General features: G+C 47.5%; 2 protein-coding genes across 11 annotated transcripts in view; both read left to right on the plus strand.

Moving 5' to 3' along the window:
* The first annotated feature begins 92 nt into the window (after positions 1-92).
* On the plus strand, positions 93-12,719 carry LOC144382947 (transcriptional repressor CTCF-like). 5 transcript variants are annotated; one of them, XM_078082345.1, is made up of 17 exons: positions 1,466-1,654; positions 4,216-4,349; positions 4,667-4,844; positions 4,975-5,117; positions 5,246-5,365; positions 5,471-5,650; positions 6,633-6,848; positions 6,990-7,152; positions 7,395-7,565; positions 7,660-7,793; positions 8,072-8,192; positions 8,505-8,654; positions 8,746-8,906; positions 9,624-9,806; positions 9,907-10,039; positions 10,140-10,424; positions 10,895-12,719. In XM_078082345.1, exons 2-17 carry the CDS (start codon positions 4,317-4,319, stop codon positions 11,125-11,127), a joined length of 2,604 nt encoding a protein of 867 aa, XP_077938471.1. In that variant the 5' UTR covers positions 1,466-1,654; positions 4,216-4,316; the 3' UTR covers positions 11,128-12,719. The 5 variants fall into 5 exon arrangements, with proteins under 5 accessions (XP_077938468.1, XP_077938471.1, XP_077938470.1 ...); XM_078082346.1 differs by lacking the exon at positions 1,466-1,654 and adding an exon at positions 2,425-3,939; XM_078082343.1 differs by lacking the exon at positions 1,466-1,654 and adding an exon at positions 3,363-3,490.
* Positions 12,720-13,182: 463 nt separating this feature from the next.
* LOC120809682 (uncharacterized) overlaps positions 13,183-13,612 on the plus strand; it is a 30,488-nt gene continuing 30,058 nt past the window's right edge. For 5 of the 6 annotated variants that reach the window (XM_078082330.1, XM_078082332.1, XM_040163676.2 and 2 more), the window contains exon 1: positions 13,183-13,510. In XM_078082330.1, the coding sequence (XP_077938456.1) occupies positions 13,483-13,510 (28 nt within the window). In that variant the 5' untranslated portion in view covers positions 13,183-13,482. The remainder of the gene's footprint in view (positions 13,511-13,612) is intronic. The other variant, XM_078082333.1, reaches the window with a different exon arrangement.

The raw sequence follows: 13,612 nt of genomic DNA on the forward strand, positions 1-13,612 counted from the left end.
ATTCATTCGCAGTCATGTGGAATCACAGTATAAGGATTGTCCGCGTTTTAAGTGCCTCAAGGTTTGACAATAACAGATGCAAAAAAATAGATGATATACTTTATTTAAGAATGGAGAATTGACAAAACAACAATGCAGCACACTTTATATTTCCCCCCACAAATGAAATCAATTGTACAGGATCGGAAGTGGAATTTGTATTTTGTATTTTCTAAAAAGCATTTTGGTTTCAGATATATACAACGTATTAAAATGTCTTTAAAAAAAATGCCTCACGCGCCATTTGCTTTGTTTGCTTTGTTGATTGTACACAAACACGTTCAAATGGCCTCAATCAGCGGCTCCCAAACTCGAGAACGCCGCGGCCCAATTTGAAATCTGAAAATCTTCTGCGGCCGACCCAAACCTTTAATCACAACTCTGATCAAAGCATAAACTGGGGATGATTAAATGACCTTAAGAATTTAACTGATTAAAAATGTGTTAACCGACAATGTATGTTTTGTACCATTTTCTCCAGAGCTCATATATATTTACTTTAAAACTACAAGAGGGTGCACCATTTGACATTGTTTTTTATATTAATTTCAATAAATAAAATAATAAAAGCATTTTATTTATTTATTGTAAATTACCTCTCGCGGGCCCACACTTTGGGAATCGCTTGCCTTAATAAACTGACTAATTGCCCTTTGCCTGTGATGAGACCACAGCTGTAAAAAAATGTTATTATTCAGGAATCAGGAAACAGAATAATATCAAAATAAAATGAAATACAATGAAATGCTAATGCTATGGGTTAGTATAAAATAAGAGAATAAAGTTAAAAAATATTAAAAAATAAAGTGCACTAGCGAACAAGTGATGAGTGAAAAATGACAGACTTTCATACTGCACAATGACATGTGCAGTATGAAAGAGAGTGACCGGTGGCATGTCACTTTAACTTTAACACTTTAACACTTTATTCTCTTATTTTATACTAACCCATAGCCTTATTCTACTAACCCATAGCATTTCATTTTATTTTATTACTTGTGCACTGCTGTCTTTTTGTCTATTGTTACACTGTCTACTGTCACGCACCAACCGCCAAGACAAATTCCTTGTATGTATGACATATTTTGGCAATACATTTTTCCTGATTAAAAATATTTAAATATTAAACAGAACAGAGAACACATTGTGTGATAACACAATGTGCATCAAATTATTATAATAATTGATAATATAAAATTATTATTTTAAATTAAATGAATTAATATTTCATAAAGTTGACAGTTTTTTTTTTTCTTTCTTTATTCCAATAAACACCTCCACATGTCTGCATCCACGTCCCTGGAAGAAGAGTCGTCGACCCACAAAGAGCGTAATGAACGGGGATGCAACGCGTTCCAACGAGGCGCCCCTCCTGGCCAATCAGGGTGCCTGCAGCGGCTTCGACACCACCCCCCAGCGGCCGCACACGCGCACTGGAGCCCAACTGCCATTTTGTGGCAGAGGCTACTCTGCTAACGCGGGAGAAGGATTAAAACAAACTGCGAAGAAGCCCGCGTTTCCCGCGGGCGCGTTAAACTTTGCGGCGCAGGAACCCCGTCCCCCTCCCCCCGCTTTCGCTCGAGTTGAACGAGGACAGAAACGCACAGGAAAAGAGGTAAAGTGAGAGTACTTTTTCTGTTAAGGGGGGGAGTTTGCAGGATCTTTAATCGGCCTCTAGGTGTCACGATGGGGCTCTGGGTTCCGGGCAGCTTCGTCGGGAGAGAGTGTTTGTCTCCCTCTATCGTTATCGAAAACCCCGTCAAAATACGTTTAAATGACCCGAGCGACGATAAATGTGCACTCGACCCGCTTTAGTTCGCACGCATCTCCCAGAATGTCGGCGATGATCACTTAAGCGTACTTCGGTTTGGTTTTGGCGTCTTTAGGCCAGGCGTCCATTTTCTCGCTTCTTTGTTTCCCGTCTTTACAGGCTTGACAACATGGGGAACTGGCGGGGTTTAAGTCAGCGCCCTTAGCTAACGCTAGCGTGTACGGGGGGAGCTGACGCACGGCGGGTTTAAGGCAAACATTGACATTGAAGACTAAACACAGAGGGGATATCGCTATTGGCGCACGCGTTATTTAGCGTTACTCAACTTAAACTGTAAGCAAATAACGTGAAGCGTAGCTACTCGCGTTAGCCAACAGCTAGCGTTAGCCAACGGCCCGCGTTAGCCAACAGCTAGCGTTAGCCAACAGCTAGCGTTAGCCAACGGCTAGCGTCAGCTAGCTAGTCTTCTCAGAAGATAACTAGGCCCTTCCTCCACCCAAGAACCCTTAAAGTTCCCCAAAAGCAACCACGCGAAAACCTCGATGTGCCGCATCGCACAGCTAAGCCGGTCACATTCGCCTCCGTCGTTACGCGTGTTTTTTTTTTTTTTTTTTACATCGCTGGCCCGCCGGCGACGCGGAGCCGGGGGCCGCTCGGACAAGAGAATGACGAGGCATTCGAGTGAAAGATTGACCGGCGGCCACCGATCCCCGAGGAGCGGACACACACGATGCGTTTATCCCCCCCTTCCCTCCCTCCCTCCACCCACCCACCCCGAAATAAGTCCTCTTCCATCGTGAAATGTTGCATATCGCCGGCTTCCCTTGCCCGCGACGGCGCCGCGGTCGCCGGGGTTGGCAGTTGCTGTTGCGTCCGCCGCCCGCTTGTCTATTCTAAGCCCACCGTGAGCATCGTAGCCACAGATGTATATAAATGGCAGAGAGCTCCCTCTACGATTCGGCTTGGAGAGCTACAAAAATACTGCCGCGTGAATGCGACAGCTGCCCCGGGCCACTGCCTTAAATGTGCCGCTGGGCATCCGATGACGGCCTTTAGAGAGAGTGGACGCGGAAGCCTGCAAACAAGCCCGCGTTGTGCTGAACAACATGGCCTTGTAATGATAATACAGTTCACATTAACCACGTCGTTTGTGTACAGTTATCGTATACTGCGATTGTTGCAGCCACATTATCCAACATGATGTAATGTCCTCTCTTTGTATGTCGCATTTATAATGACAAAAGAGGCAGTTGTGGTCAAACCGTTGGATTTTCGCTGTACACAATCTTGACAGAACAATTGTGGGGCCAAAAGTTTTTTTTTCTGATCTAAAAACCAGGGGGCATGTGACATTTTTTGAGAAATGACTAGACCGCTGGTTACAAATAAATATTTGCAAGAACCACAGACAAATAAAACCCCTCTGCCTTAAAGATTCTTGTAAAAAGCTTTTCAAAAAATGTGTCCATGTGACCAATAAACACAAACCTAACCGTGCTCTCTATTGCAAGTACGATTTTTTAGGAATTTATGCGTTTGCATCTGCTGAGATTGGACGAATAAAAAGAGTGGAGAGCAGCTGTCGTGGTTGTGGAAGCACTCAATGACTGAGTTAATGTATCTGTCCGTCCCACAGACGGGACAGAAGTGTCCCAAACAGAACCGCTGACATGGTCAGAGGTGCGTGGGCTGTTGAAGTCGCTTCATCTAACGTCTCTCGTCTTCCTCGCTCTCCCAGAACCAGGAGTCTTTTTGTGCTTTCAATTTAACAGCGTTAAAAGCTCTTATTTCTGCTCAGAGGACGAGGATGGAGCCATGAGCGGAAATGCACAAGTTTTTTTTTGTGATCTGCTATTTCCCATAATAACGAGACAAAACCCCATTTATGTAATTTGTCCTCATTTCCATTCAGGCACACAAGGCTGATTTGATTAATTCTATTATTTCTATTTGCCTAGAAACATAGAGCATCGTCAAATACTTCCAGTATGCTACAATCCCGTTCTGGATTATTTTAAGGAATTCAGACACAAATGCGAATAATTCCGCTGATAGAACAACACAATTGTAACAATACAATACAACACTCAAAGCAACAGATCAAGACGTCAATGCTGTTTTTCAACCAGGTAACTGGCTAATAACTGGATTATTTTATCTTTATTAGTAGTAAACAGTTCGCATGTGAACAGACACCAAATGTCAAAAGTCCCCTCAGCTGATGATAAGCTGTCTCAACAAACAGATGTCACTCCACTTACCGAGATGAAAGGACGTCTCCTGTTTCTTCTCTCCTTGTGTTGTTTCTTCATGCACATCTTGTGGTGGGGGGGGGGGGGAACTGGGACGCATTTAAGAGATTTCATCAGTGCAGCTGTGTAACGTTTCCCTCCCCTCCCCATCAGGTGGACAGGGACAGTCAGGTAGCAGAGCAGGTCTTTGGTTCAGCAGCAAGCAAAAGGCAGAGCAGCCGTATCACAACGCTGCAGTCCGGCCTACGGAAACCATGAAAGCAGAGAATTTATCCTTGTTATTCCAGGTAACACTAGTAGTGTTAACAACAGAAGGGCTGTTACCACCCTCCGCAGCATTACTGTCGACCAGTAATTACTTTTTTATTGCTGTTTATTTGGGTTGAGAAGTAGCTCGCGAGCGGAGACGGTGTGGTTACCCGTGTTTTACAGTGTCGTGCTAGCGTCTGAAGGTGTCTCTGCAGCCCTGTATTTAAGGAATCTATTTCATGATGAGTTGTAGGGTAAATGTGCTTATTCTGTCGTGGTGTGAGACTTTTCACTGCTGTTATAGAGCAAACGTGTCTTGTCCGGGAGGTAATGTTTTTGTTTCCACATGTCTCAGTTCCTACCCATCATGGACAGCGGGCCAACGGAGGGTGCAGGGGGCGTGGAGGTCCCGCCCAAAGACTTCCCCTCGATCCAGGCTGTTCACAGTCAGGACATGGTGGCTGACCTCCTCCAGCAAGCTGCAGAAGCCGGGGGCGTGATGGAGGGACACGGAGGAGTCGTCCTGGAACAAGGTTCACTCTCAATTTCACATGAAACCGTCCCACATTAAAAAACTGCATTGAGTAGTCCATTTTTAGTGTTTAGTTGAAGCAATTCTTCTGGACCATTTGGTTGAATGTGTTATTCCCACCAATGTTTCAGGTCACGGGGACGGAATGGAAGCAGCAGCCCAGCACCAGCTGATGGAAGCAGCAGCGGTGGGGGTTGGTGTGGATGGTGGGGCAAGTGTCGAAATGATGGTTATGGACTCACTGGATCCCACCCTGTTGCAGATGAAGACTGAGGTAAGCTGATTGGCAGGAGCTTTGTGTTAGATGTGACATATCGACGGTTATAGACTTATTGAATGATTGCTCAAACTGTGGAGTCCTTATGTCCCTTACAGCTCATTAAGGCGTAGTGTATTTTGCAGGTCATAGATTCTGCAGTGGGGGGATCATCAGCGACACTCGGTGTTGTCGGTGGGGTGGCGGGTGCCGCCCACCAAGCCACCGTAACCACAGTGGACCAGACTCAAATCATCACACTTCAGGTGGGTGCTCCTCTAAAGCCATTTTCTGTGACCGCGTCCTCCGTTCAGTTCTCATTTGGATGGTTGTGTGGCGTGTGTGCTGACCTCCGGTCCCCTTGTTCTCAGGTGGTGAACATGGAGGAACAGGCTGCTCTGGGTCTTGGGGAGCTTCAGCTGGTCCAGGTGCCGGTCTCTGCCACTACCGTGGAGGCCCTGCAGCAAGGCACCTTTGTAGACACCACTGCCATGCCAAAGGACGGGGACCCGGTTATCTGCCACACGCTGCCGCTGCCAGAAGGCTTTCAGGTGAACAAACGGACCCACTCCCAAGTAAACGTTAGGTGGACTACACTTGCATTTCGTTTCATCCAGCTGAACAAGCTAGCGTTAGCTCGCTAACAGCAGCAGTGAAGCAGTTAGCAAGACTAAAGACACGTCGTTATTTACTCGCCTTTTTTGCACCATTCATTATTTTTAATGTGTCATCTATATCATTTGTGCTTTGTTCCATATTGGTTATTGTTGATAAATATATTTGTGTGTTGTACTGTTTTTGTGCCATTTTAAATTCATCTCGTAGCACTTGTATGTGGTGTATACATTTACTTAACTTGTACTGATGGCAATAATTTAATGAATAAGTGTGAACATGGGGGCGTTTTGGGAGTCTGTGAGCGTTAATAAAGCATAATAAATATACTTATTTGGGCTCCCTGTATATGCATTTGTCATCAAATGGCAGAAATAAGACCACTAGGCAGTAGTCTACAGATTGTGTTATGTGTTTCTTTAGATTTTTTTTTAACCAATATAAGCCTGGTTAGCTAGCGTTAGCTAGCTAGCAAGCCTTCGTAGCTAACGTTAGTCAAATAGCTAATAAGAGCTAGCCCACGTTAGCTATTGGTATGGCGATGGTATGTTGCTCGGTCGTCTGGTGACGAAAGGACGCGTATTTCTTCCCCTCGATAAAGTCTGCAGTAGAATTCGCAGTGCTGGTTGACAACAACGTTGGCAGTTCGAGTCCCTCGGGTGCCTTGCAAAAAATGCGGGTGGTTCTCTTTTCATCTTCCCCCACCCCAAGCTAATCTATCTTCCATTTTTCGATTGGGTGCGTGGATTTTTTTCTTTTGAGCCAGAGGTGGTGGCTTGATTTGCTCACAGGTCGGATCAACAAGCTCCTTTTATTCATTTATTTATTTAAAGAATGTTTGATTCTTCCCGCACACATGCATGACAAAATGTTCTCTTAACTGTACCTTGTTTGCTCTTATTTGAATGCCCTGGGTAGGTGGTTAAGGTGGGAGCTAATGGGGAGGTGGAGACAGTGGAGCAGGAGGACGAAGGAGAAGCACACCCTGAAGAGGAGGAAGAAGAAGATGAGGAGGTGGGGAACCAGCTGCTGGATGAAGTGGAGGAACCTATTCATCCTCAGAACGACGACGCGAGTTGGGCCAAAGACCCGGACTATCAGCCCCCACACGGCGCATTCAAAAAGCCCAAGAAGGCAAGATCGCTGTGTGGTGTCAGTCCCTTTGTTATGGGGGGGGGGGGGGGGGGGGGGGGGAAGGGCGTGAGACCCTTCTCTGCTTTGCTTTAACTCTCTGCTTAAGATTAAGAAGGTCTGACGGCTCGCTTGTTTGTCCAGGGCAAGAAGAGCCGTCTGCGTTACGGTGAAGGAGATAAAGACATGGATGTCAGTGTCTACGACTTTGAGGAGGAGCAGCAGGAGGGCCTCTTGTCTGAGGTCAATGCTGAGAAAGTGGTGGGCAACATGAAGCCACCCAAACCTACCAAGATCAAGAAGAAAGGTGAGACACCGCGCTCTGCAGAATCCAAGTGACATTTTTGTAATGATTAATAGGTCAACATATTTAACACGCTTAATTACTTATTTTTGGATAATGATAATGTTTAGGGAGTCAATTCCGTCTCTACATATCACCATAACTGAGGCGAGGGTCGCTGCATTATATGCCCACCTTGCGAGTGTTGTGTAAAACATTCCAAAGCCAGATTCTAACGCAGTAATTCCATGAACGACGTGCGTCAGGCGTGAAGAAGACGTTCCAGTGTGAGCTGTGTAGCTACACGTGCCCTCGGCGCTCCAACCTGGACCGACACATGAAGAGCCACACGGACGAGAGACCTCACAAATGTCACCTGTGTGGAAGAGCCTTCAGGACGGTGACCCTGCTGAGGAACCATCTCAACACGCACACTGGTATACGCCACCGCGCGTCTTCATAGAATCAGAGGAAACCAAGTCATGCAGCAACGGCCGCCCGACTCTTGTCCTTGTGTTTTTACGCATGCAGGAACTCGTCCGCACAAGTGCACGGACTGCGATATGGCGTTTGTGACCAGCGGCGAGTTGGTCCGCCATCGTCGCTACAAACACACGCACGAGAAACCCTTCAAATGCTCCATGTGTGACTACGCCAGTGTGGAGGTAAACCAGGCTTCTGTCTGTTGGTGGGAGGTTTTTTAAAGCGTAATGTTGGACATTTGCTACACGATTGTCCCATCTGCACAATGTGCCACTTAATATTAGCGGGAACTGGAGTTAATGAGAGCGTTCACTAACAGGACACTTGTTTGTACAATACATCAGTTCCTGCGCTGGTGCAAAACGGCGGCGCTGGATGACAGACCGCACGCTGTGCATTGCAAATGAAGGTTTAAAATATTAAATGTATGCGCTTGTGTGTGTGTGTGGATGTTGTGCAGGTGAGCAAACTAAAGCGTCACATCCGCTCCCACACTGGGGAACGTCCATTCCAGTGCAGCCTTTGCAGTTATGCCAGCAGAGACACGTACAAGCTGAAGAGACACATGAGAACACACTCAGGTAAAATCGATGCCTTTTCTTCTCTTCTCCACTTTTAAAGCAGTTGAGGATTAACACGTTTTTAAGGTTGTTTTTTTTTGACTAAACATCGCGTTCCAATTAAAGAGATGGGGGCTCATTTGACCTCTTTTACCTCGTTCATTTAAAGCATGTACTGATATAAACCAGATTGTTTAAATCTATACTTTTGGGGTAATCAATAAAATGTGTAACTTGCCTCTTGAACATTGTTACATTTTAGCCTTCTTTTGAATCTCCTGTTAAATTATAAAAGTTCTTAACCTAAATATTGATCCGACTCAACTCATTCAGGAGAGAAACCTTACGAGTGCTACATCTGCCACGCCCGATTCACCCAGAGTGGAACCATGAAGATGCACATTCTGCAGAAACACACGGAAAACGTGGCAAAATTCCACTGCCCACACTGTGACACGGTCATCGCACGCAAGAGTGACTTGGGTAACACACACACACACACTGTAAATCCAGTGGACAAGCGATGGTTCATTCCCTTGATGTGCCTTCTTTTGCTATCCGTGCGCTCCTCAAGGAGTCCACCTTCGTAAGCAGCACTCCTTCATCGAGACCGGAAAGAAGTGTCGTTACTGCGACGCCGTTTTCCATGAGCGCTACGCCCTGATCCAGCACCAGAAGTCCCATAAGAACGAGAAGAGGTTCAAATGTGACATGTGCGACTACTGCTGCCGCCAGGTGTGTTCCCTGAGACCTCTTCAGGAAGGGACCGGTTGGGTCGCCGTGCTTGGGGGCAAATGAGGAACTACGTTTGAATGTCAGGAATCGCTTGAACAAGTCCGCAGCACTGAAACGATGAAAATCATTATCGTCCGTTTATCTATTTAATTTGAAATGTTTACATTTTTAGGCTGCGTTCAAAGATCTTTACGGGGAAAGTAGATAGAAAGAAGCCTCTCGGGACGACTGTAAATAGGCCGTCTCTGTTTAGGTTGGCTGGTAGATGTTAAACGTTTTCACTGTGATCACACGTTCAATGTTCGCGCGATCAATCAATCATTGCAAGGGAACATCTTTCAACTCGGATCAAAAATGTGCTTTTATTGTTCATTTTGTTTTCATACCGCTGTAATAAACCAGCTAACACATGCTGGAACCTCCCTTCTCCACACCTAAGAAGTCATTTAAGATGACCTTTCCTATAGAGCAGGTCTTCAAGGTTTGCTCTGTATTTGGCTCCGTCCATCCTCCCCTCATAGTTCCTCTGTAGATGCTGAAGAGAAGCATCCCCACGGCACCATGTTTCCCTTTGTCTCATCTCACAATAAATCTTCTGCATCAATCCCAAATATTTTCAGCAAAACGAAAGGCTTTAGCCTCGGCGCTCCAATCGCTCCGGAAGAACTGTGTAACGCTTGCTTTGTGTAACTGTGTCTCGCGTGCTGCTGCGTCCAGGAGCGCCACATGGTCATGCATCGGCGAACGCACACCGGGGAGAAGCCGTACGCCTGCAGCCAGTGTGAGAAGACCTTCCGGCAGAAGCAGTTGCTGGACATGCACTTCAAACGCTACCATGACCCCAACTTCATCCCCACGGCCTTCGTCTGCCCCAAGTGTAGCAAGACCTTCACTCGCAGGGTGACGACACTCTTCCTGCCCATCGCGCACAAACTGTTGGCGCTAACCAGTAGCTAGTTAATCAGAGCTACCGCTGACTGTTAACGGTGTGCTCCTGCAGAACACCATGGTTCGCCACTCCGAGAACTGCAATGGTGAGGTGGAGGATGCCGAGAACGGAGCCCCAGCCCCGAAGAAAGGAAGGCGAGGGAGGAAGAGGAAGATGAGGAGCAGGAGAGATGAAGAAGACAGCGGTAAGGGTTTCGCATCGTATGCAGTGATGGGCAAGACGTTGTTTACTCGGGTCTGATCACTTTATATCTGATGTCTCTGCGTTGTTTCCCTTTGATGCAGAGGACGATAATGCTGAGTTGGATGAAGAAGAAGAGGAGGAGGATGAGGAGGAGGAGGAAGAGGACGGAGAAGGTGTTGGCGAGGAAGAGACCTCACTGCTGCAAGAAGAAGAAGAGGAGGAGCCAGAAAGCATGGAACTGGACCAGGCCCCCGCTGCCATCCCAGTACCAGCTCCTGACGAGCCACCTGTCAAGAGGAAACGAGGCCGTCCCCCAAAGAACGCTCCCAAGCCGCCTCCCACACCGAGCAGATCCGCCAGGGTGGCCGCCAAGGCAGCGGCTTCTGGTGAGAACACGTCATGTTTCTGGCCTCTTTTTCACAGGTCCTTTAGTTTAGGAACAGGAATTCATTTCAAATTGGTGCTGGGCCAAGATTTAACTGGATTAAATTCAATAATACATTTTTTCCACTCTTTTATTTTAAGGTAATGTTATCAGGTAGAGATTTTAAATGAAAAATGTCCATTTAAAAGAAACAATACGGCTTTTATTAAGAAAATAAACGCACGATGAAATCATTTCTCAGCGTTACTGGATTGCCTAATCTCAGGCCTAATTGTAGGCAAACCTATTTCTATTACCAGACTAACTGGAGATGCTATCCAGGTTTTTTTCCCTGGTTAATGGTGTTCAAGTGTTACTTTATTGAATCTTAATATTTGACTGTAAATGCAAACGGCGACTGTCTCCAGTAACTTATGAGGCCCATGTGTTTGTAGCCGTAACCCTTGAGCGTCGCTCTCTTGTGCTTTGCAGCCGCTGCTCTCGTCCAGCTGGAGGATGAGAGCACCGGCGCAGTGGAGAACATCACGGTGAAGAAGGAGGACAGCCAGGCGCCCGAAGCGACGCCCGCCGAGCAGGGAGCGGCCCCGGCGGCGGAGGGGGCGGAGACTGTCGAGCTGCCCGTCAACGAGGACACGGCCAGCGCAGCGGCAGCTGCCAACGGAGACCTGACTCCGGAGATGATCCTCAGTATGATGGACCGGTGAATGAGTGAAAGCCGGCTGACGCACACTAACATTTCCACACCCAGGGCCCCGTCTTCACGTACCAGCCGCGTGACGCCACATGGCCCCCCCCCCCCATTGACGTGGCTGCGAAAAGATGGCGGCGGGAAAAACGAGCGACGCCGCGTGTAAATATTTCTACACACACACACACACACACACTTCAGATCCATGTCCATCAACTGCATACTGAGGATTGTGGGTGTCACACAAACACACGCTGACATCTCCTGCGTCGCGTACAGACGTCGTCCACGCTAATGACAGACGGCTCTAAAATGCTTCTTTCCCGTTTGAAAGTCCTCTAAGTGAATCGTTGTGTATTTTGCTACTCGTTTCTACCACAAAGCCACATCCTGTGCCGGTGCTTCGCACACACACACCTCGCAGCAGGAGACCATAGATGATCTACATTCACGCTGACTCGCTTGCTCTTCTTGCTAATGCGCAGATCCAAACCTTTTTACATGTATGCGTGTGTGTGTATGTACATACATCTACATGCATACGTAGTTTTGTTTTTAATGAAACCTAGTATGTCTAATGAGATACCACCACTCCGTATATTCTTTTCGTTCCCTCCTCGGCCGGTTCGCTCACGGAGGGGGAAGTTGACACGGGGGATTAATTAGTGAGAAAAAGGACACCAGAAGATGCGTTCCGATGAACCCTGAGCGGTCCAGTAGCTATGGACACTTTCCCTCAGTCGGCTCCTGCAAAGGACCAACTCGCGTGCTTTTTATTCGTGGCGGATGGAAGATGACGTTCCCCCTCCTCCCCTTCGTACCCGATAATGTACTTTTTTTTTTTAAAAATGAGTTTATGCACCTGTCGTGAGCTGTGGTTCCGCCTCCTGCCGTGTCCGAGTCTGTACATGCTGCACTAAAGTCAATAAAAGCAGATTGGCTCATTGTCAGCTGATCATTTCATCATTTATGTATCCGTAAGGGATCATTAACGGCCTGCAGGTAAATACACTAACACGTGTTGAAAGGTTTCCTGGCGGAGCGTCGCGGTTCTCTCTCGCGTGCTGAATCTGTGACGCTCAGCTAGTACGATGTCTGTAAGAACCACCGACCCGCCTTCTTGTAACCTCATATGTGACTTACCGTTATCGGGGAGGCGTTCTCAGTGTTTTTAGCCCACGGCTTTCCTCTCGTCATCTACAAGAGAATCAACGCTGATCAAATGAGTCGATCCCGCCACTTGGCTTTGTGAGTTTGACCACAGGCTGCTTCAAGAAGTGGTCGTCGGTAGATGGAGACACTTAACCTCTGTAGCAAGAAGACGTAAGACGTCCACCATGAGAAGGGAAGCACGGACACCGGTGGCCGTCTCCGTGAAATCAGACGGCTCATTCTGTGAGGCACGGCGTCCAAAATGTCCTCATTGTTCTGCTGGAGGACGGAACAACAGCCCTGCTTTTGGTTTTACACAACGCATGGTCCTTTTTTGACAGAATTGTTTTTCGAGGCGTCCCTGTTTAGAAGGCAGGAACGCGAGAAACCTTTTGTCTGCATGTTGGAAGATGAGACCGTACGGCTGACCCAAAAATAAAATCCTCCCAATATCAAGTGACTGCCGCTTACTTCATTTCAATTCTCTTCCAGGTCAGTAGAGCAAACGAATGTGGAAAGGCTTCAAAACATCGGTTAATCCCACACAAAGAACCGTTCAACACCTTTTCTCTCTTTGGCAGCAAAGGGGGGACACACACACACACACACGCACACCATCGTGAGCGTTTGTCTCTGGTTGTTTTGTCTGGTTTTGTTTCCTTCTGGCTGTTCGCGTGTCGGTGCACAAACACGCCGCCTTTTAGTGTCAAACCTGCACTTCCATCACAGCCGGGTGCGAATAAACACCAAAATAAACCTGCGTTTATTATCACACTGGCAGAGGCCCTTCTTCAATGATTCACCAAGACTCGTACTTTTAACCTGATAAAACGCATCAGATCAGTTTCTTTGCTACATTCAGTGAGTCTCACTGTGGAACAGGATGTGTGTGTGTGTTTGTGTGTGTCTGTGTGTGTGTGTTCAACACGTGTGCACGCTAAGCAAGAACGGGAGAGGATGTGTGCGGGCGGGCGGGCGCGGCCTGAAGAGCGATGCGCGAAGCGGCGCGTCCACGGGAAGCGAGTCGACTGCCGCCGCTGCTGAAGCTCTTCCTCAGGTCTCTGCACCCGGCCTCTTTCCGAGAGCTTAACACACGCACTGGCGCCGCTTTCCCTCCCGTTATCTCTTTGTGTTGATGATGTGGCGCGAGACCAGTTTGCGGTCAGCGTAGGCGTGTCGCAGGTGGGGGGAGTAGACGGTCACAGCTGCACGCCTGAGGATGTACGCCGTCGGCCAGAGCCAGCGAGGTGAGTCCGCCTCATCGGCGCCGTCCATGGTGTCGGTGCTCTGTGATGCTGCTCAAGTGATTTGAACATTGTGACGCTGGGAATTACTTTAAGAAACATTCT

This window comes from Gasterosteus aculeatus, chromosome X (assembly GCF_964276395.1).
Source record: "Gasterosteus aculeatus chromosome X, fGasAcu3.hap1.1, whole genome shotgun sequence".
Taxonomy (NCBI): Eukaryota; Metazoa; Chordata; class Actinopteri; order Perciformes; family Gasterosteidae; genus Gasterosteus; species Gasterosteus aculeatus.

What these genes read in the sequence shown, in the direction of transcription:
- LOC144382947 (XM_078082342.1), top strand. Translation starts at nt 1,373, where the DNA reads ATGAACGGGGATGCAACGCGTTCCAACGAGGCGCCCCTCCTGGCCAAT. An exon ending in AGAAACGCACAGGAAAAGAG is followed by an intron (nt 1,655 to 4,666) that starts GTAAAGTGAGAG and finishes CACATGTCTCAG; the next exon opens with TTCCTACCCATCATGGACAG. An exon ending in CCATCTCAACACGCACACTG is followed by an intron (nt 7,566 to 7,659) that starts GTATACGCCACC and finishes TTACGCATGCAG; the next exon opens with GAACTCGTCCGCACAAGTGC.